The sequence below is a fragment of the Ambystoma mexicanum genome, chromosome 13 (assembly GCF_040938575.1).
Source record: "Ambystoma mexicanum isolate Mex_15411 chromosome 13, UKY_AmexF1_1, whole genome shotgun sequence".
Taxonomy (NCBI): domain Eukaryota; kingdom Metazoa; phylum Chordata; class Amphibia; order Caudata; family Ambystomatidae; genus Ambystoma; species Ambystoma mexicanum.
The window spans coordinates 20,272,434-20,295,960 of record NC_090938.1 but is presented as its reverse complement, the minus strand read 5'-3'; the positions used below and the strand labels follow the sequence as shown (position 1 = coordinate 20,295,960).

Here is a 23,527-nt window from a genome sequence, read left to right as displayed (position 1 = left end):
GTGGTATGCCCACCCTAGGGAGAAGGTAGCGTCATCAAACACTCTAGGGAGAAGGTAGCGTCATGCCCACCCTAGGGGGAAGGTAGGGTCATGCCCACCCTCGGGGGAAGGTAGCGTCATGCCCACCCTAGGTGGAAGGTAGGGTCATGCCCACCCTCGGGGGAAGGTAGCGTCACGCCCACCCTCGGGGGAAGGTAGCGTCACGCCCACCCTCGGGGGAAGGTAGCGTCATGAACACTCTGGGGAGAAGGTAGGGTCCTGCTCACCCTAGAGAGAAGGTAGTGTGTGACGCAGGTCCCTGCTTGAATAAATGACTTTCCCATGTACGTCATGATTATCTCACAAAGGAGTCGTCGAACATTGCCATCACTCACACAACCAGGCTGTTCCTAACTACTTAAGGGGGCAGATACATGTGTTGAATCACCCTGCTAGGACTCCCCACTTCTCGAGTGATGAAGAATCCTGGACAGATATTCACAAAAGTAAGGTGCTCTGAAAGGGAGTAGCTGTGACACGTTTTGAGGTGCCACTTCCTTAAACTGTTGAACTTGGCAGTTGGGAGCAGAATCACTTTGGATTAAAAATGTAGTTATCATTCCTGAATTACATTTTTAAGCAAGCACAAATATTGGAAGTAAAAAAAATAACTATTTTCTTGTAATCCAAGCATTCTTTGTGGTAGCGTGGCCCAAAAAAGAACATTTTCTGATATAGGCTGTCTTCACGTCAGACGGCCAGTGCTTCAGGAAAACTCCTAACGCCACGGCCCACATTAACCTCACCAAGCCACTAACTCATCCCCAATATACCCACCCTCACACCATGGCTGGCACGCGCACACACAAACACACGCATGCATGCACGCGGGCGCGCGTGCGCACACGCCCCCCCCTCCGTCCCCAGGGATACAATTTCACCAATGCGTGCTGTTGAACCACTGCACACTCCCCCTGTACCTCCTCACACAACTTTAGCCCTTGCACAGACTTTCCACACCCCCATATCCCTGGTACACAGTGCCCCCACCCTTCTCCTCTACTCACCCCCCACCTACCCAACGACTGTTAACACTCATCCCCTTTGCCAAACACTGAACCTCACTCCAGCCCGAGCCCTGTGAGGCAGTCACCCACCTCCCATATCACCCTCCCCGAGCCTTTTCTCTGCTGAGGGACTAGGAATGCACAGCAAAACAATAGTGACAAACCTGCTCCTCAGGGGTGATGAGGCCGTGAGTGGACTCTTCACCGATTGAGGGGTGTCTCAGGCTGCCCATGGACGGGTGTCGCGAGGCGGGGTAGTTTGGCCCTTCCCGGGGAAAGCTGTGGAATCCATTTGGGTACCCTGCCATGGAGTACCCCATCGCTGGGACGGTTGGGTGAAAGGGGTGATAAAAAGAGAAAAAAACAGTAAGTATCTTTGAAGTTGGAAGCTACTAACAGCTAAAGATTTTTAAAAAAACACACAATTCAAGTCAGCACAATTACGAGCTACACAATGAGACACACAAGCTAAAACGCACTGTCCTATGTCGAGCAGAGGGTGCAATCCCACTACAATAAGAGGCAGAGCAGGGATGAGCCCATCAGTAGCCAGACCTCAGAGCCAGAGAGCTGCCCCACACACAATTCCGACATACCTTGCCTCACTATAGGATGCCAGTATCCTGCTTCCTGATCTTATGTTCTCCCGCCAGGTGTCATTGGCCACCTCCCCTGAGAATGTTTTTTTTGTCAAGAGAAGGACATTTTGTATTTCGAGTTTGGAGTCTGTGCACACAATTTTTGTCCAAAGCATAGAATTGAAGAAAGTGGCAATGGGAGAACCAGGCCAGGCCAGAGAAAGGACCGATTTGAAATTAATCCCAGAAAAAAAAGGCACAGAGTATCTGGTGTCTGGCGGGGAGCTCGTGCATAGGGCAGAAAGGCCAAACAGGCTAGAAGCAAGGAGAAAGGGGGGGGGGGCGGGAACAATAGAAAAATGGTCATGAAATAGGAGAATGTAAAGTGAGGAGAGGAAGTGTGGTTCTTTATTCTCCATAAGCAGGATCAGAGGAGATGGAGGGAGATTTAAAGATCCAAGAACCCAGTCATATTCTAATAACTGCCAGAGGTCTATCTTTGCTACACTACAAATATTCCCTATTTGAGTAAGAATCCAGCAGGCCGCCTCACTCTTTAGAGTAAGAATCCAGCAGGCCGCCTCACTCTTTAGAGTAAGAATCCAGCAGGCCGCCTCACTCTTTAGAGTAAGAATCCAGCAGGCCGCCTCACTCTTTAGAGTAAGAATCCAGCAGGCCGCCTCTCCAGCAGGCCGCCTCACTCTTTAGAGTAAGAATCCAGCAGGCCGCCTCACTCTTTAGAGTAAGAATCCAGCAGGCCGCCTCACTCTTTAGAGTAAGAATCCAGCAGGACGCCTCACTCTTTAGAGTAAGAATCCAGCAGGCCACCTCACTCTTTGCCACACGGGAATGGAAAAATGTATACACAATAGATGAACGCTCAAAGAGGACCAAAGCAAACTTCTTTCAACAGTTACTGAAATTAGTGCAGGATACCGCAAACAAACCGAGAGGGTCTCTGTGTGACCGACAGATATATATTTTAACCTCATTGACTTACCCCTCCAATTTAAACCCTCCCTGGGTTTCTGGAGTCCAGTTCAGAGTGCTCACAACATTATCCATATGGTTTACAGGAGGTTTATAAAGTGCCTGTTCCTTTCTGGGATTAACAATGCATACATTCACGTACAAGTCTCGTGAAGCACGGCGGTGCATTGAGGCCCCTAATGCTCTCCACTTTCTGGTTCCCGCTGAATTGTGGCTAAAGAAACAACGAGGAAAGTAGCGAAGTGACCTCCTAAATTCAGCCTAGGTACAAAAATATGAACAACTGAAGTATTTCAGTTTTTTAAAGCCTTGTTAAGACGTTTAATGCAGAGACCTTTTCTTTTTGTATGTGGATTGCAGTATTTTTTATGCTTGGAAAGGTGAAAGGTGTGTAATAAACTAAACACCTAAAAACAAAAAAATAATATCAACAATACACAAAAATAAAGCTATCGGGGTAGGCTAGTAATACCCTACACCAGTTCTGCCAACTAAACACAGGTGCTGCCAGATAATAAAGAGGGCATGATGGTTTCCTGCGAATGAGATGCCACCTGGAACCCGAGGAGCTGGGGTTAACATCCCAGCATCCCCCTCATATTGCAAATCATTATATACAATAGAAAAAAGACAAAAGTGGGGAGCATGAGACGGTTCAGAAGAGCGGACAACGGGCTGGAGGGAAAGACTAAAAGGGGCATATTATGCTTAGCCATAGGTGAAGCGCTCCTGCAGGGCATAGCACAGAGACATGCCATGCCCTAATAGGTCAAGTTTTATTACATTTGGTGTATTTGCCCCCCAAAAAAGTACTTTTTTGCACTCCAAAAGTGAAAAACATGCCCTCTTGGAATCCTGGCAGATGGCGGCACTTACTGCTCGAGGTCTGCGGCGCGCGGGGCATCTCGAGCTCGCCGGGGTGGGTGCTCCTGGTGAGAATAACGGGCTCCTCCACCACGTTGATGCTGTTGCACTGCATGAGCTCCTGCAGCAGGTTGAAGATCTCCTCAGCTCGTGAGCACTTGAAGGCAAAGATCCCTACAGAGGAGAAAGTTTCATTCAGACCAGGCCACTGGCTATAATGACGGCCTAGGACACCAGGACCCCGCACAAAGCAATCAGTATTCACATATACTGTACATCCCTGTCTGGGCTCACTTACACTGTGTAAGCTATATAACCCTAACTGGGGTTCAATGCACCTCAATCAGGGACGCTACACCTCGGCTGGGCCAGCATTCCCCAATGACAGGGGATACACAGCCCTACCAGGAAGCAAACACCATGACTGGGACCTTCTGTATTCATAGTCCCATATTGGAGGACACTCAGGGCCTAGGAGGACATTATTATTTAGGGTGTGGTTATTTGGGATTCTAGATTCCGTCAGGGCCTAGGAGGGCATGGTTATTTGGGATTCTAGTTCCCAGTCATGGTTTTTGAGAACATGGTTATTTGGGATTCTAGTTCCCGTCGGGGCCTGGGAGGGCATGGTTAGTTGGGATTCTAGTTCCCGTCAGGGCCTAGGAGGGCATGGTTATTTGGGATTCTATTTCCCAGTCAGGGTTTTTGAGCACATGGTTATTTGGGATGCTAGTTCCCGTCAGGGCCTAGGAGGGCATGGTTATTTGGGATTCTAGTCCCAGTCAGGACCTAGGAGGACATGGTTATTTGGGATTCTAGTCCCAGTCAGGGCCTAGGAGGACATGGTCATTTGGGATTCTAGATTCCGTCAGGGCCTAGGAGGGCATGGTTAGTTGGGATTCTAGTTCCCAACAGGGTCTCGGAGGACATGGGTATGTGGGATTCTAGTTCCCGTCAGGGCCTAGGAGGACAGGGGTATTTGGGATTCTAGTCCCAGTCAGGACCTAGGAGGGCAGGGTTATTTGGGATTCTAGTCCCAGTCAGGGCCTAGGAGGGCATGGTTAGTTGGGATTCTAGTTCCCACTAGGGTCTCGGAGGACATGGGTATGTGGGATTCTAGTTCCCGTCAGGGCCTAGGAGGACAGGGGTATTTGAGATTCTAGTTCCCAGTCATGGTTTTTGAGGACATGGTTATTTGGGATTCTAGATCCCATCAGGGCCTAGGAGGACATGGGTATGTGTGATTCTTATCCCAGCCAGGGCCCAGGAGGGTATGGTTATTTGGGATTCTAGTTCCCACCAGGGTCTCGGAGGACATGGGTATGTGGGATTCTAGCCCCATTCAGGGCCTAGGAGGACATGGGTATGTGTGATTCTTATCCCAGCCAGGGCCCAGGAGGGTATGGTTATTTGGGATTCTAGTTCCCGTCAGGGCCTAGGAGGACATGGTTATTTGGGATTCTAGATCCCATCAGGGCCTAGGAGGGCATGATTAGTTGGGATTCTAGTTCCCACCAGGGCCTAGGAGGACATGGGTATTTTGGATTCTAGCCCCATTCAGGGCCTAGGAGGACATGGGTATGTGTGATTCTTATCCCAGCCAGGGCCCAGGAGGGTATGGTTATTTGGGATTCTAGTTCCCGTCAGGGCCTAGGAGGACATGGTTATATGGGATTCTTGTCCCAGTAAGGGTTTAGGAGGGCATGGTTAGTTGAGATTCTAGTTCCCGTCAGTGCCTAGGAGGGCATGGGTATTTGGGATTCTAGTTCCCATCAGAGCCTAGGAGGACACAGTTATTTGGGATTCTAGTTACCGTTGGGGCCTAGGAGGACATGGTTATATGGGTTTCTTGTCCCAGTAAGGGTTTAGGAGGGCATGGTTAGTTGGGATTCTAGTTCCCGTCAGGGCCTAGGAGGACATTAGTATCAGGGATTCTGGCTCCCGCCAGGGCCTAGGAGGATATGGTTATTTGGGATTCTAGTTCCCGTCAGGGCCTAGGAGGACATGGTTATATGGGATTCTTGTCCCAGTAAGGGTTTGGGAGGGCATGGTGAGTTGGCATTCTAGTTCCTGTCAGGGCCTAGGAGGACATGGGTATGTGTGATTCTTATCCCAGCCAGGGCCTAGGAGGGAATGGCTATTTGGGATTCTAGTCCCAGTCAGGGTTTTTGAGGACATGGTTATTTGGGATCCTGGTCCCAGCAAGGACCGAGGAGGGCATGTTTATTTGGAATTCTAGTTTCCATCAGGGTCTAGGAGGGCATGGGTATTTGGGATTCTAGTTCCTGTCAGGGCCTAGGAGGGCATGGTTATTTGGGATTATAGTTCCCGTCAGGGCCTAGGAGGGCATGGTTCTTTGGGATTCTAGTTCCCACCAGGGTCTCGGAGGACATGGGTATGTGGGATTCTAGTTCACGTCAGGGCCTTGGAGGACAGGGGTATTTGAGATTCTAGTTCCTGTCAGTGCCTAGGAGGACATGGGTATTTTGGATTCTAGCCCCATTCAGGGCCTAGGAGGACATGGGTATGTGTGATTCTTATCCCAGCCAGGGCCTAGGAGGGTATGGTTATTTGGGATTCTAGTTCCCGTCAGGGCCTAGGAGGACATGGTTATTTGGGATTCTAGTTATCATTCGGACTAGGAGGACATGGGCATTTGGGATTCTAGATCCCGTCAGGGCCTAGGAGGACATGGTTATTTGGGATTCTAGTTCCCGTCAGGGCCTAGGAGGACATGGTTATTTGGGATTCTAGTTATCATTGGGGCCTAGGAGGACATGGGCATTTGGGATTCTAGATCCCGTCAGGGCCTAGGAGGACATGGTTATTTGGGATTCTAGTGCCAGTCAAGGCCTAGGAGGACATGGAAATTTGGGATTCTAGTTCCCGTCAGGGCCTAGGAGGACAGGGGTATTTGAGATTCTAGTTCCCAGTCATGGTTTTTGAGGACATGGTTATTTGGGATTCTAGTCCCAGTCAGGGCCTAGGAGGACATGGTTATTTGGGATTCTTGTCCCAGTCAGGGTTTAGGAGGGTATGGCTATTTGGGATTCTAGTCCCAGTTATGGCCTTTAAAGCGTGAGAAGCTGCGACGATTCTAGATTCAGACATGAAAGCTACACTTCTTATATGTAACCCTGGAACCCTACAAGTGGAGAACATGCGTCACACTTCTAACCGTGATGGAAACATTTCAGCTGGCAAAAAGTACATAGAAGATGAGTGGTGTGTCATCATGTTCACCTACACCCATGAAACCTCACAGTGGTATGATGCAGGCATTTACTCAGTTAAGGATCTCTGGACTGTGATCAGGCAGCACCTACAACCAAGTACTTGAAGTCATATGCCTCAGTCCCAAACCATGGAACCCTCCCCGGTGTACTGCAAACATCACTTGGGTGCGTATCCACCAGGGTCTCCAAACAGCGGTGGACTGAGGAATGTACCAGACGTTACTCTCATGCAGTGAACCTTTACTGTAGGTATATCTTAAACACCTCAGTCCACACCCAGGAGCCTTCAATGGGTTACAGTAAAGTCACCTCACTCTCAAAGCAGGTATGTCTTCTTTACAATGGTGTGCACCCCACCTTCATCCAGCACTCAACTTTGCTATGTGTCCAGCCCCAGACTAGGGAGTGGAGAGACACACAGAGACTTACAGACACACCGGCGTGCACGCACACACCACACATAGCCCCTGATGACAGGCCCATTTACCACCACCACACTCCGTCCCAGAGTGGAATGTGTACAGACACCGCCCGTTACAAACCTAGGCAGGGGTTCACACCGTCACCTCACTCCAGACCCAAATACAAGAAATAATATACTCTTAGATGGGAAATACGGTTAAAACCAGATAAGGTTGGGTCTGTTCTGCAGCACAAGGCCCATAAAGAAAATCCATTAGTGGCCATTAGCCCTTGAAGGGGAGGCGAAATCTAAACACAGATCCCTCTCTTAATGTCATATGCCTGAACAGAAGAGTGAAACTTAAGAAAAGGTGGGGGGTCTAAGCAAATGAGTAGGGAAACTGCACACTGCTTTTCAAATGGGAGAAGAACAAGTTACTTTCTTACCTGGTAACGTTCTTTCGATGGGATGGTCCGACGACGTATTCCATATCTATGACAGTAATCACCACAGCTGTGCTGCTTCGGAAACTTTTTCGGCGTCTGCGTCCTGCGTCGATGACGTCGATGCGCCGCCGTCGAGGACCTCCTCCGACGTCCGACGTCATCCGATGTGATAAGTAGGACGCACGACGCCAGTAGCCTCAGTTGTAGTTTTTTCCCCCAGAACGTGTGACAATAGTCAACTGCCAGTCCGACACAAAGCCTTGCGGAACGTAAGCTGCAAACGCAACAGAAATTCTGCAGCGGGGAAGGCAGGGCGGGAGCGATATGGAATACGTCGTCGGACCATCCCATCGAAAGAACGTTACCAGGTAAGAAAGTAACTTGTTCTTCGAGGGGATTGGGTCCTCCGACGTATTCCATATCTATGACAGACTCCCAAAGCAGTACCAAATCAAGGAGGAGGGAAAGAATTTAGAAACAAAATTTAGAATAGCCAATCAAATAGCAGAGCAAAGGACCGCCTTGCCAAAGGCCAGATCCTGCCCTCTGATGGAATCGAGGGAATAATGCCGCACAAATGTATGCACTGAAGCCCAGGTGGCAGCATCACAGATGTTGCGAATAGGAACACCCCTCTGCAGGGCAGTAGATGCAGCCAAGCCCCTGGTAGAATGGGCCCGCAAGCCAGCCGGAGGGTCCTTGCCCGCCAAGCGGTAACACTCCGAGATGGCCAAAATAATCCAGCGGGACAAAGTCTGTTTCGTCACAGCTTGCCCCAAGCGCTTACCAGCGTAACCAATAAAGAGTTGATCGTCCACTCTGACCCGGGACATGCGAGAAACATAAAAGCTCAAAGCTCTCCTAGGATCAAGCCTATGGAGCCTCTCCTCTTCCTTACCAGGATGCGGAGGAGGATAGAATGCCGGAAGAACAATCTTCTGGGCCAAATGAAATTCCGTCACTACCTTCGGAAGAAAAGAAGGACGAACTCGAAGGACAACCCTGTCCTTGTGAAATACAGTGAAGGGTGGCTTAACAGAAAGTGCCTGTAACTCACTCACTCTGCGAGCGGAAGTAACCGCAACTAAAAACACAGATTTCAAAGTCAACAGCCTCAAAGGGCAAGAATGTAACGGCTCAAACGGAGCACCCATAAGAAACCTAAGAACAAGGTTCAAATCCCAACCGGGCACCAGGAAAGGCGACGGAGGGAACACATTAGTGAGCCCTTTCAGAAACTGTGAAATTAAAGGGATTTTAAAGTAAGAACATTCTTCAGATGAGCGCTTAAATATGGACAGCGCCGCCAGGTAACCCTTAACGGTACCCACTTGCAAGCCCCTGTGGGCCAAAGAAAGCAAAAAGGACAGAACCATGGGGATGTCACATGCAAAAGGATCCACATTCTGAACTCTGCACCAGTCGCAGAACTTACGCCAACGGCAACGGTACAGAGACTTAGTTGCGGGCCTTCGGGCCGAAAGCAACACCTCCATCACGTCTTCAGGGAGGTCCCAATCCTTATACCTCAACCTTTCAGAAGCCAAGCGTGAAGGTTGAGGGAACCGACCTCTGGATGGAGAACCTGACCCCCCTCCCGTGAGAGCAGATCGTCTCGGTAGGGAAGACGACGTGGAGGGCAGATGGACAAGTCGAGAAGGTCCGGGTACCACGTCCTCCGAGCCCACACCGGAGCAATGAGGATCATCCGGGAACCGAACTTCCGTAACCTCCGCAGCACTTGCGGGATGACGGGGACCGGAGGAAACGCGTACAGCAGCGGGAACGACCACTCCACCACGAACGCGTCTCCTAAGGCTCCTTTTGGAGGAAATTCCCGCGAGCAAAACCTTTCGCACTTCCGGTTGACACTGGAGGCAAAGAGATCCACTTGAGGGGTCCCCCAAAGGGCGAAGATCTCCAGGAGAATCTCCTGAGCCAACTCCCACTCGTGAGAGATCGTGCTCTGCCTGCTCAGAGCGTCCGCCGTCACGTTCTCGACTCCGGCCAGATGAACTGCCGAGATCGAAACTTCCTGCTGGATGGCCCAGAACTCGAGCTGCATCGCCTCCCTGCACAGAGGAAGTGACCCTGCCCCCCCCTTTTTGTTGAGGTAGTGCATGGCCACCGTGTTGTCCGTCAGGATCAGGACACTCTTCCCTCGCACAGTCGGCAGAAAAGCCTTCAGGGCTAGCCTGACGGCCCTCAGCTCCAACAGATTGATATGGAGTCTGGACTCCGACGGAGACCAACGACCGCTGACTGTCAGCCCGTTGGCATGAGCTCCCCATCCCGTGAGGGATGCATCCGACACGATCGTCACCTCCGGCCAGGGAAGCCAAAACGGAGCCCCCTTCATCAAGTTGCCTTCGACGGCCCACCACAGAAGGTCCCGGGCGACCGAGGGCGGCACCCGAATCGGGTCCGACATCCTGCCGGAGGACTGCGACCATTGCATCTTGAGTGCCCACTGCAAAGATCTCATTCGCAGGCGAGCCTCTGGCACCAGAAGAATGCAGGATGCCATGAGGCCGAGCAACCTCAAGAACTCGAACGCTGGGAGCGTCTGGGCATGCTGAAACTTGCGCACCATCTGCTGAATGTGAAGAGCCCGCACCTGGGGAGGAAAACACTGCCCCAGGGAAGTGTCGAGCACTGCTCCGATGTACTGGAGCCTCTGCGTTGGCGTCAAATGGGACTTCTTTAAATTGAGGGAGAAGCCCAGCCCGTGAAGGGAGTGGCAGGCGACGGACAGATGATCCAGGACCTGCTCGGGAGAGCTCCCCCTGATCAACCAATCGTCCAGGTAGGGGTAGACGTGAATCCCCCCTTGCCTGAGATGCGCTGCCACCACCACCATGAGCTTGGTGAAAACCCTCGGGGCGGAGGTCAAACCGAACGGCAGGACCCGAAACTGAAAGTGCGAGTCGCCAACCGCGAACCTCAGGTACTTCTTGTGCTTGGGATGGATCGGCACATGGAAGTAAGCATCCTTGAGGTCGAGTGACACCAACCAGTCCTGAAGCTGAAGGGCCTGGAGGACTTGAGAGAGAGTAACCATCTTGAACTTGTCCTTCCTGAGGAGTTTGTTCAAACCGCGCAAGTCCATGATGGGTCTCAATCCCCCGTCTTTCTTGGAAATCAAAAAATAAGGGGAATACCATCCCTTGTTCCTCTCCGCTACAGGCACCAGTTCTATGGCGCCTTTCTCCAGCAGGGCTTGAATTTCCTGCGCAAGGAGCGGATCCGGAAACTTCAAAGAGAGGTTCCCCGGTGGATTGTCGCGAGGCCTGTGCCGAAAGGGAAGACAGTAGCCGTGGGTTATGATCTCCAGAACCCACACATCCGAAGTAATGGCACGCCACTCTACAAGATGCTGCGCCAGCCTTCCCCCAACCGGCGAACCATGGGACAAGGCCTCATGACTGAGTAGGAGCGGCTGCGGCGTTACCCGAGGGCAAAGAGGCAACTGCCCGAGCGGCCTTGGCACCACGGGTACCCTGTCGTCCACCTCTGGTACCCCTGCGTTGGCCCCTTTGACTGCCAGCTCCTCTCGCTCTACCAAAGGACGAGTAATAGCGAAAGGAGCCACCCCTCCACTGCTGTCCCCTAGGACGAAAAGGCGGAGGTTGGCGAACTGCAGCGCCCAACGACTTCGCTGCAGCTTTTGAGGTCTGCAACCTCTCAAGGCTCTCGTCAGCCTTGCTGCCAAAAAGATGTTCACCATCAAAGGGCATGTTGAGGAGCCGGGACTGCACATCAGGAGCAAACCCCGACTTCCGCAACCACGCAAACCTGCGTATCACGGTGCTCGCCGCCATGGACCTACTGACGCATTCAGCTAAGTCCAAACCCGACTGAACGGACTCACACATGGCATCCTTACCATCCTGGACCAAAGCAAGGAAACCAACCCGTTCGTCCCCTTCGGGAATATGTTCAGCCGCTAACGCAACACAGTTCCACAGAGTGTGCGTGAAACGTGACAAGGCACAAATGGAGTTGGCCGCCTGAAGCGCCATACCACCAGAAGAAAACACCTTCTTCGCCCAGCCATCAAAACGTTTGTCGTCCCTATCAGGAGGGATGGTAGGGTACGACGCCTGCTTTGCCGGGGCCGTGGCCGCCTGCACCACCAAACTTTCCGGAGTGGGGTGCCTGGTCAAGTAGCAGGGGTCGCCACTGGCTGGACGGTATTTCCGCGACAAGGATCTGCCCACTGCCGGGAGACTCTCCGGAGCAGTCCAAGCCGCCGCCACCCTACGCTGTAAAGCCATATGGAATGGCAGAACCGGGTCAGATGGGGGACCAACATCAAGGATGTCCGTCAGATCATCCTGCACAAACTCCCCTGGGGGAGCAGACCATCCCAGATACTCAGACACCCTAGCCATAAGGCGCCGGTATGAGGAATCGGCATGGGAGCCAGGCTCAGGCCGACCAAATTCCACCTCCGGAGAGGTGTCCAGACCACTAGCATCATGCAGCGACTGCCTCAAATCGTCAAATTGACTATGGCCCGAGACAATGTCATCCGGCACCTGATCAGGAACCAGGCCAACCGAATCCTCATCCGCCTCCGAAATATAATCCAAGAGGTGGAAAGGCACCTGAGAGTGCCTGCTCTTAGCCAGAGCCTTCCTAGGGGGTACACCCGAGACACGGGGCACCTCCGACACGAAAGGCGTCGATGGCGTCGAGCGAATCGGCGCCGCCGTCGAGAAAACCGGCAACGGCGCCGAGAGGATCGGCGTCGACGTCGAGGAAATCGGCGTCGACGTCAGATGCAGCGCCTCCAATATCGGCGGCGTCGACACAGCCCTCGAAGCCGGAGCCCCGAGCGTGTCCCTCGACGACCTGAACGTCGACGGCTTCGACGACTTCCTCGGAGCCGGAGCCTCGAGAAAGCCTGTCGACGCCCTCGACGCCTCAGACGTCGATGTCTTCCTCGAAGACATCACAGGTGCACACGGTCTCGATCGCGTCGAGGACCGGGACCTGGAACGGGTACGGCGAGAACGAGCCTCCTTGTCCGAACGGGACCTCTCCCGTGACTCGTGCCGACCACTCTTGCGAGCGGCGTCTCTCGACCTCACACGGCCGACCCCACTCGGGGGCGCGGACGGTTGAGTACCCTGCGACTCAAGAATCGCCAACATTTTCTTCCCGAAGGAAGCCCATTCCTCCGGCGTCGCACGGCTGGTGGGATAACCGACGTGCCGGGCAGAGTCCTCGGAAGAGGACCTGGAAGGCGACCGGTGACGGCGCTTCCGAGAACGCCTCGAAGAGGCAGAGGAGTGGCGAGACCGACTCCTAGAAGAAGACCGACGAGACCTCCGACGATGACGCGGAGAGTCACCCCTCGAATCATCCGTCGAAAGCCCCGCCGACTTCGACTTCCGGGGCTTGGACACCCGACCTACCGACAATTTCTTCTTACGTTCGCGTAAGGCCTTGGAAGTGAGCGACAGGCAGTCGACACAGTCATCCGTGTCGTGGGCCTCCCCGAGGCACCAGAGGCAGGCGTCGTGCGAGTCAGTCACCGACATCTTGGACCCACACACCCCGCACTTCTTGAAGCCCGGACGCGGGGTTGAAGACGAAGTGGAAGACATCGCTGCGAAGGAATATTCACAAACGAACAGGCTCGAAGAACCAGAAAGAACAGAACTCCAAAGAGTCGAGGCTAGAACCGAGAAACACGAAGCAACACGTTCGCGGAAAAAACGGAACTGAGGCTACTGGCGTCGTGCGTCCTACTTATCACATCGGATGACGTCGGACGTCGGAGGAGGTCCTCGACGGCGGCGCATCGACGTCATCGACGCAGGACGCAGACGCCGAAAAAGTTTTTCGAAGCAGCACAGCTGTGGTGATTACTGTCATAGATATGGAATACGTCGGAGGACCCAATCCCCTCGAAATGTATTTTATCGTGTAAATTGGACAGTGTACATCGCACAACAATCATTCTATGATTTTATTAAAAGGTGAATGTTAACCCCTTCTAATCATGTTAATGTTAAAGGACATTTGTATCGCGCACTATCACCACCGGAGTGGTCCCCTGGCGCTCTGGCGGTTCTGAAAAAGGAGGGGAGGATGAGTTAGTTGGATGAAGCAGGAAAGTGCAAGAGAGCAGTGATGTGCTGTTGGCAGCCTCAGCCGGTGGGTCCGTTGGCTGGGCCTGGGGTGTTTGCGGCCGGTAGACGTCGTGTACTGTTGTGCACGACTGTGTGTTTTTGTTTCGTTGTTGCAGTGTAGTGAAGTTTGTGCGGTTTGTTGTGCTGTAGGTTTGGTTTGGAGTTTGAGAGGTGTATGCAGAAAGGGAAATTGTTAGTAGGGTTGGTTAGTTTGCGTCTCTATCCTGAGTTGAGGCGCTCGGTTTGCGTGGTCTCCCCTGATGCAGCTCTGTCCAGATTTGGGTCCGACTGGCATATAAGGTTCCTTACTCTTCAGGCCCCCACCTCTAACATGCTCTCTCAGTGCTCCCCTTATTCTCCTTTAATACTCCTGTGGGAAGTGCATCTGCCAATGTCAACCTCTTAGGTAGTGTGGTGATTGTCAATATCTCGTCAATTCCATACCACTATGGTACCTGGCGGTAACTAAGGGCAGGCGAGGTGTTGGTGAGATTGTCTGGGGTAGTTGACTCAGTCTCCGTGCGCGCCGTCTGCGTTCCAGTCTGTCCGGTGTCACCCGTCCAGGTGTCGTGTGAGTTACCCTCTCGGTCAGGGATGTCTGTCTCCTTTCCGGTTTAGTCACCCTTTTTTGGTTTTGGTTTCCAGATTTAGTCTGTGGTGTTGAAGAGCCAGGTTTTTAGTGATTTCCTGAATTTTAGGTGATCTTCAGTGTTTTCTATTTCTTTTGGGATGTTGTTCCAGGTTTTTGCGGCTAAGTGGTAGAAGGAGGTGCCTCCAAGTTTTTTCTTAAGGCATAGTTTGAGTTCCAGGCAGATTTTGTTGCTTGATCGGAGGGGTCTCGTTGGCTTGTAGACTGTTATTTTCTTTTGTAGGAATTCTGCCCCTTGTCCGCTGATTGCCCTGTGCGTTATGCACATTGTTTTGAAGGTGATGCAATGTTTTACTGGGAGCTAGTGTAGTGTTTTTAGCGCTGGAGTGATGTGTTCTCTTCTGGATAGTTTGAGGAGTAGTCTTGCTGCTGCGTTTTGGATCCGTTGCAGTTTCTTCAAGAGGTATTCCGAGGTAGAGGCTGTTTGCGTAGTCGATTTTTGACATTATTAGGGCGACAATAGTGAGTGTTTTGTGCGTGAAGGAGAGGAAAGGTAGAATTCTTCTCGCCGTGTGGAGGAGGAAATAGCATCTCTTCACTGTTGCATTTATTTGTGGTTCCAGGGTTAGGGTGTTGTCCATTAGGACTCCCAGATTTTTTACTACCTTCGATGGTGTTAGTGCGTTTCCCATTTTCGTGGGCCATGGGATGGTAGTTTCGTTCTCTTGGTCTTTGGATATGATCATGATTTCTGTCTTTCCTGGGTTGATTTTCACGTTGTTGGCATCCATCCAGTTGAAGACTTCTTTTAGACAGTCGGTTAGGGTTGAGTGGTCGGCATCGGTGTCTTTGATTTTGTAGATGATCTGAGTGTCATCTGCATAATTGTAACATGTAATGTTGTATTTTTTGAAGATTCTGATGACCGGAGTCTGATAGATGTTGAAATATAGTGGAGATAGTGAGGATCCTTGTGGGACTCCGCAGTCGTTAACTCGTGGGGTTGATTTAAAAGGTTTTATCCATACCGTTTCTGTTCTGTCTGCTAGGAATGATTTGGTCCAGCTTAGTGCTGTGTCTGTTATGCCTATGCCTTCTAGTCTTTTGGTCAGGGTGTGTGGGTAACTGTGTCAAAGGCTGCGGAGAGGTCGAGCAGAATAAGGGCTGAGGTAGTGTTTGAGTCTGCGTTAGTTTTGAGATCGTCCCAGATGGACAGTAATGCTGTTTCTGTTCCTCTTGCTGGTCTGAAACCGATTTGAGCTTGGTCCAGCAGGTGGTGTTTTTCTACGTGTTCTTAGGTTAGTTTATATACGTAGGTTTCTAGAGATTTTGCTGGGTAGGGGATGTTAGAGATCGGCCTGTAGTTGGAAAGGTCATCTACGTCATTTGTGTTTTTTTTTTTTTTAGAGTGGCCTGATGTATGCTGATTTGAAGATCTTCGTACAGTCCCTGTTGATAGTGAAAGATTTAGGAGGTTTCTGTAGAGTTCTGCTGGTGATCCTTGCGCGAGGATTGATTTGTATATGTCTGGGGACAGGGGTCCATGGGTGATCCCGCTTTCTTGCTTCGTTTTACCAGCATTGCAAATGCCTCTGCTGATATTTCAGGGAAGCTTTGGAGTTTGTGCTTTGGTTCCGTGTTAGGTCCGTTGGGTTGTGTGTTGTGGTTGGTTGGTCGCTTTTGTATGGTTTGTCGGATGTCATTGATTTCTTTTTTGAAGTGGTCTGCCAGGTCGTTGCAGAGTTTTTCTGAGGGGGTTGGGGTGTTATCGAAGCCTGGTGGGTTTCTCATTTCTTCAATGATGCTAAACATTTCTTTTTGTGTGTTGGTGGCATTGTTGATTCTGTTATCGTAGTGTCTTCTCTTTGCTTTTTGAATTTCCTTCTTGTATGCGCGGATGTTTCTGGTACAGTGTTTTTCTCCTTGGGTTGTATTCTTTCCTCCATTCCAATTCCCTCTTTTTGTTTTCCTTTTTCATGTCGTTTAATAGTGGGGTGAACCATTTTGCCATTGCTCTTTTTTTTGATGGGGTGAACAGTTTTTCTGGGGCGATCTTGTCTATTGTATTTGCGATCCATTTGTGCAGTATCTCTGCTTTCCCGTCTAGGTCCGCTAGCTCCAATTCTGTATTTGAGGGTTTCGTTAATTCCAGTTGTTCGAATAGGTTGCTTTCTTTGATGCGTTTCCAGTTTCTTTTGGTGCTAAAACGATTTTTGTGGGATAAGCACAACTAAAGTTATTCATGAAAATGTGATTTGGGTCTTATTGTGTTTTCCAGAGATGCAAAAAGATGATAAAGCATGCCAATTATGATGAATAGGACGCCTGTAAAACGGCAGATTCTTCACGGATATGGTTCCTGAGTAAATGAAGAAAAACTGCATATGGAATGACTTACAGACTCCGGACCAGTCTCATCTGATGCACGTTCAAATATAGTTCAAGTCTTAATGCAGACCGAGCCCACCTGTTGAAGTGAGATGATGAAGCCCTCTCCTCCACTAGCTCTCCCAAAGCGCTCCTCCATCCCCCTGTCCTATCAGCACACAGGTGGGAGTGCGGTAGTGACACTCCACCAATCCCTTTCAAAGGAATTATGACAAGTTAGTGATGTCATTTGCCCTTTAACTAAGCCAGCTTGCCTCAGAGCTGGATTTTTTCCTACTAATTCCAAGAGGCGACCTGCTGTCGAAATCTGGCGAGAACATCTCAGCAGATCCCAGAAGAGAGAGGCCTAACCTTGCAGTGGAGTCAGGAGAAGCTGATTGGGGCCCTTTAGAGGAAAGAAAGGAAAGCCTTGACTGACCCCCTTTGGCCGTCCCAGCGGTGTGCCCTGAAGCTCCCTGATGCCCAGTCCAGACCTCTTCTGCCAGTAGAAATACCCCAAGCCATAGATTGTATATGCCCTATATTTTTCCTGCATTATTTTAGTTATTTCCCCACTGAAAAATCCTTGTTTGCCTGTGTAGATCCTTAGCATATTTATCAAAGCAAATCAATTAATTCCCTATTTAATTCACGGGATCTGTATTGTTGGCATTCATACCAACAATCATTTCCCAGTGTGTTGTGAGCCATTAAAGTCAAAGTGTTGCCAAAAGAATTAACCCTCAAGCCCTGCTTCCACGTGTGTGCGCAGTGGTAAACACAAAATTGTCCCTGTGTTCCTATTGTGCAAGGTAAAAACAAAATTGGCCCTGTGTTCCCATTGTGACCTGGAAAACGAAATTGTCCCTGTGTTCCCATTGTGCTCTGAAAAACGAATTTCCTTTTGCATTTTTTTTCTCACATTGCATCTGTCATCTCAACCCAAACACTATTTTTCCATTCTGTCCTGACCACAATCCTAAAGGCCTGTGTGTAGTTGTTGGGTGTAACAAAAATTAATTCCCCATTTATTTCTATGCTTTCCCATTGCAACTGTGCTAGGCAATTTAAAACCGATTTTCCCATTCTGTTCTGAGTATAATCCTAAAGCCCTGTGTTATTCTCAGGCGAAGCAAAACAAATTTTCCCCTTAACGTACTTGCTGTCATATTGTTCCTGTGAATCATACCCCAAATACAATTTTCCCTTGTGTTCCCACTCCTGCCACTGCCTTCCATTCAAAAGAGTCAAGCCTAGTGGATTGTGCGCTTTGAACTGTTCTTTGCTTGTATTGGGGCGGGGGGTCATCTCTGTGCTGGTACTGTACAAAAAAGGATATTTTGTTTTGGTGTTGCCACAACATTGGTGGTTGATGTAATCTATGTGTGTTTTTTGCCTGAATGAATGAATGAATGAATAAATATCTTATTAATACACACTGGCCTGGTTCCTAGTCCATTGGGGCACTGGTTATTGGTTGAGGGTGTGTTCGATGCGGGTTGGAGGGCCTTACTACAGCGGACCAAATAAAAACTCCGTGATTTATGATTCGCCACTTTCATTGTGGGGGAAGAAGCTCTTTGACTTGGGTGGGACCGTATAATAAACTGCAACACCCTCCCCCAGATTCTTGTCTCACATTGGGGTGCACACACACACTTTCCAGCCTCAGACTGGGGTGTATACACCCCCTCCATCCTGCATTTTGTTAGGGTATATGCCTGCCTCACACAGACCCAATTCAGCGGCACGTGCAAGAGTATCACGCAAGCTCATTCTTGCCTCGGATTTCAGTATAGGACACCATCGCACCCCCATCCAGCCTAGACTGCTCAATTCCATTCTACGCATCAATTGCTAGCACTACCAGTCACCAGGGCACCCATCATCTGTTCCTCTTCCCCTCCCTTCACCTCTCCACGCCCTCCCTTAGCCCTGCACCCCACCCATCATGAGTGCCAGCCCATTGTCTCCGGTCAGCAGCTCGTACCTCTGGGGTGTGGGTGGAAAAGGTCAGTGTATCCTGCACCCACACATCCCGTCAGCAAAGGATGTTTGGAAGTCTTGTCATGTTAAATGCCCCTTTGTCTCAGTTTGCTACAGGCTCCTACCACTAGTATACTACTAGCCACCTAGCATCAGTAGCTTGCGCCCATGTGCACCTTGTTAGGCCCAGCTGAAGACATGCCTTTAAAAACCTCAATTATTTCCTGCCATCTTGGGACCACCAAAACCACAGTAACCCTCGCCCACTGAAAAAACCCACCCTGCAATGGCCCCATTCCTTAATAAAACCCCATACACCATCACACCAACTTATATACAAGCAGCATACAGCATACGTTACTTACCCTGCCCTGTCTGGCACCGGCGCCCGCTCTCGAAGGAGAAGAGGTTGGAGTCGTATCCATAGCGGCGCAGGCACAGGTACGGCCATCGGACAGCATCTCTCTTGCGGGTGTGTAGGACAAGCTCCATCTGTGTGAGCTCCATGACCCCTGAGCCAAGCTCGTTGCCTTCATCATCCACATTTGTGACCTGCATCAAAAATACAAATAGTTTGGGTGGATATCATGATGTGACAAGAAGAGGAGAAGACAGGTAACACGTCTTCCAAAGAGCTTGAAGAAAGGAGAGAGAACGTGGGGAGCGAAGGCACAGGAAGAACACACACAAAGAAGAAAGGACTGAAGAGAGAGAACCCAAACATGGAGGGGGCCGAGAAAGGAAGGGAAGAATCCTGAAGAAATGATAGGGCGACTCTTATCTTCAGTCGGAGAGAATAAAAGAGAATGCGAGAGAGGAAGACGTTTAACTTAGGAGAAATGAGCTGTAAGACAAAAAGACCGGTTTGCTTTGTACCTTGAACTTGGTGGGATGGTGGTCCGGGATGCTGTCCCGACAGCTGCAGCAGCTCCCCATATCGTCAGCACACGTTGACGGCCCTGAGCAGAAGAAGCATGTGAGCTACTTAACATTCAACCGGAAGAAGGCATCTGCTCCCTGTGGTGTGTATTCTTACAAGCCTATAGTTGCATATGGTAGGGGGAATGTGCCCGCGCAGTGAGCCCAAACATCATTTAAATACTTCTCAAACTGAGCCATACCCCTGCCATCTAGTTTATTTTAAAATGCAATGGATTCTCTTACAATAACACAAAGATAAAAATTGTTATCTTACAATTCACATAGTTTAAAATGCACGGCTGTCTTTCTTGCATCCTAATATTCTTTGGATGTTGTAAAATCTCCCTTTTCAAGCATCTCCCGCCATTTCAGTTATTTTATTCCTTAGAGCGCACACCCAGATAGATTTGTAGTAGCATGAAAATGGTCAAAATGTGAGTCTCAGTGCAATACTCTCTTGTTGAATTATTTACATTAATCATACGGCCTTTTGCCTCTATGCTCTTTAATCTCCTACTCAGCTTCTATGTATGCTGCCCCGCCTGCGCGCTCACATTTTCTTTGCACTCTTTGTATAATCTTTAAATGTTTTTATGACCTTTTGCCTTGGAGCCACCTTTTCCCTGTTCCCCATGCCCCCTTGCTCTCCCTCCTGGCCCACACATGTTGGCAGGCTTTTCCCTCTGAATGTTCTGTCCCCACTCTTGCTTTTGGACATTCCTGCCTCAGAACTCACTTTGGAGCTATCGCCCGTGGCGAAGAATGGGGAATCATTCGGTTTGCCCTTTGCCTCAGTATCTTATGTTACCACTTTGTCATACGTGCTTTATTAGCATAAATAAAGAAGACCTGTCCACTGCGTGCAAGGTGTGTTTCAATGAATACCAGCCCGGCTGCAATTCCGCTTCCTGTGTGCATACAGGTCCTACCAACTCTTGCACTTCGGTCTGCCCCAATCCAACTAGCGAGGTCTACCCAGCATTCTACGCTCTATTTCCAACGTAGAGTGACCCATTACTGGAATGGAGGGTGGACATTCATCCATTTAATTTCATAGATTAGCTATCATGAATCATTTCCTTATTTTATATCGGGGGCCAAGAAGCAGCGTTCTCTTTGTATGTCTAATCACTGGGAAGCACTGCAGCAGAGCCCTCGTCGTCACAGTCGCTTGAGGTTCTCATTCAAGTAGCCAAAAGAAGACTTCTCTTTAAAGACTGGGTAAGGCTGAAGGGAAAACATTTTGCCATAAATGTTTACAAGAGATCTAAATATCTGCAGGCTGTACGCAAGCACAGCCTTTCTGAGTTCCAAGCCAGAACCAAAGACATGCAGATGAGAGGTTTCTCATGAGGCATCAGATGTGCTGAACTTCAGAAGTGACCCAAGACAGGAATGCTTGGGTTATAGCTATAGGCTGCACTATGCCAGTTAAACCTGTTAAGGCTTTTGATTACATCCAGTTAAAGGAGAGTGGCAAAGGGGTAAATAGGTTTTTCCAGCCATTTTAATGCCACTGCACAAAACACTTTGGCAATAAATCACATTACCTCTTCCCATTTACACACCACAAACTTCCCAAAGAGGCCTGGCTGGCACTACGTCAGCAGGAGCTTTACAGCAACTCGGAAGATACTACAGGTTGCACCAGCAGGCACCTCACTAACATCAGAGCCAATCAGCAGGGACCTCACTAACATCAGAGCCAATCAGCAGGGACCTCACTAACATCAGAGCTAATCAGCAGGAGGCTTAGTAACACCAAAGCCAATCAGCAGGGACCTTAGTAACATCAAAGCCAATCAGCAGGGACCTCACTAATATCAGCGCCAATGAGCAGGGCGCTTAGTAACATCAACGCTAATCAGCAGGGGCCTTAATAATAGACCCTTCAGCAGAGATTTTAGCAGGATAATGAAAGGGGACATCAGCTGAACCATCAGCAGAGCCAATGAGCAGGGGCCTTATTAACAGGGGAAGTTCCAGAGACTATTCTGGGAAAATGGGGGATGCCCTCAACTGGCTGAAAAATGTTGCCTACCCAAGTACAGAAATACGGACCCCTGCAGCTGTGGTCCCTACAGATCCAGCCCACTAGGCAACAAAAGCAGAGGGTCAATGTGAGTGGCTATGTAGAAGTAGGGATTAAAAGGTAGGCCCGGCTCATCATCCCCAGGACTTTCCTTCTTTCAAACCAATCCAATATGTAAGCACTTGGTCGCATCTATTTGGGGTGAAGGGAGGACGGGACAGATGCTGCGTAAGGCATCCCTTACAATAGTGGCTCCGGGTTTAAACTCCCCTCGCACCTTTCCATAGGCAGGCATCACTCTGTCGATGGCAATGTCTGCACTTACCTAGCCCTCTCCATTGGTGGGAGTTGGCCAGGGGGTGGCTTGATGGCCAGTTCAGTAGCACAATCCTCGGCTGGGCGTCATGGTGAGAAAGGAGCCGCTATGGACCCTTCGTGCTGCGTCTGATGGGTGCCTAGAAACAAGGATGATGTCAAGGAAATCTGATCACAGAAAAGTGACATAACAACTCAGGTAGTAGGTTCAACTGGGAAACAGAAATGCACCGACTCATTGAGTCGAACTAAACACAAATCTGCTTTTCACTAGAACAGCCAACAGCATAATGAAGCTCCATGGCTCAAGCTTGCAAGCGTGCAATATGCCCCCACTCACTGACCCTGCACTCTTGCAACATTTGGCAGCGAATAATAACCCACGCTCAGTACTATCCCCAGAATGGCACTGTCCTTACAGGGAATACAAGCGTGTCAAACAACTCACACACCAACCACAGGTTCCTGTGTCCAATTACCTTTAAACGTGACGGTCTGCTGAAAAGGGAATCCTCTTTTTTCCTAAGATTTTGGGTGCCTAGAGAGAACTTTAGGCTCTATTTTGGGGAGGGTCAGGTTTCCTGCAGAGGTCATAGACTGACCCGTTGGTAGGCTGGGAAAGGTCAAGGTTACAGGGCCATGCCACACTAACCTGAGACAGGGGGGGCTGTCACGCCCCGAGTTCTGTGACTGTGCCCACAAGGGATCCAGCCACACCAGTCACTCCCAAGTTCCCCAGAACTATGCAGGGGACTTCGTAAAATCTGAAGTTTATGCAGTTACTTCATCTGGATGTATGTGCCTCTAATGTCAGCTGCACCAGACAGGTCTGTCAAGCTGTGCTTCATGCTAGGAACACAGACATGATCGATTGGGCTTTAGTCATTTTTGGGGGTCCTCAGCGAGACCTGGCAGTCACAAGCAGATGGAGCGCAAGGATACTGACCTACTCCGGCTGGTTATATAAACCAAGCCACAGATGATTACGCAAGCTATACGAAGGCAAAAGACCCTGCCCATGATTAACATGCTTTAAGGGCAGTGCCAAGCACTGGTAATTGGTGGAGAAGATGTCAGGTGATTGACAAGGTCGACTGAAAGGGGGAAGTCGAAGGAAGATGAGAAGGCAAATAGGCTGCAAGGGGTTAAGCAGAGTGCTAGGTGAGGTCTAGGCTTGGGTCCCGAAGTAGAGGCCCGTAGGGGGAGACTCAGGGGCAGAGTATGGAATTAGCAAGGAGGAAGGGGAGCTCACTGGTAAGCAAAGGAGCACCAGGCACAGCATAGAAGGAGTAAGCAGACTCGCTGGTAAGCAGAGGAAAGTGAGGCAGAGCACGGAAGGAGCAAGGAAACACTGGTAAGCACAGGAGTGTCAGGCAGGGCACGGAAGGAGCAATGGAACTCACAGGTAAGCAGAGGAGCGTCGGGCAGGGCATGGAAGCAGCAAGGGAGCTCACTGGTAAGCAGCGGAGCATCAGCAAAGCATGGAAGGAGTAAGGGAACTCACTGGTAAGCAGAGGAGCATCAGCAAAGCATGGAAGGAGTAAGGGAACTCACTGGTAAGCAGAGGAGCATCAGCAAAGCATGGAAGGAGCAAGGGAACTCACTGATAAG

At 50.1% G+C, this 23,527-nt stretch overlaps 2 protein-coding genes across 2 annotated transcripts in view; both read right to left on the bottom strand.

Annotated features, from left to right (window-relative positions):
* Positions 1–3,576, bottom strand: part of LOC138520749 (gastricsin-like) — a 112,332-nt gene extending 108,756 nt beyond the window's left edge. The window contains exon 1 of the mRNA XM_069633033.1: positions 3,491–3,576. The gene's annotated coding sequence lies outside the window, so the exon portion shown is untranslated. The remainder of the gene's footprint in view (positions 1–3,490) is intronic.
* FRS3 (fibroblast growth factor receptor substrate 3) overlaps positions 1–23,527 on the bottom strand; it is a 165,607-nt gene that overhangs the window by 11,143 nt on the left and 130,937 nt on the right. The window contains exons 3-7 of the mRNA XM_069633031.1: positions 21,927–22,056; positions 19,525–19,607; positions 19,014–19,200; positions 3,491–3,652; positions 1,211–1,368 (exon numbers count right to left, since the gene is read on the bottom strand). Of these exons, the coding sequence (XP_069489132.1) occupies positions 1,211–1,368; positions 3,491–3,652; positions 19,014–19,200; positions 19,525–19,584 (567 nt within the window). The 5' untranslated portion in view covers positions 19,585–19,607; positions 21,927–22,056. The remainder of the gene's footprint in view (positions 1–1,210; positions 1,369–3,490; positions 3,653–19,013; positions 19,201–19,524; positions 19,608–21,926; positions 22,057–23,527) is intronic.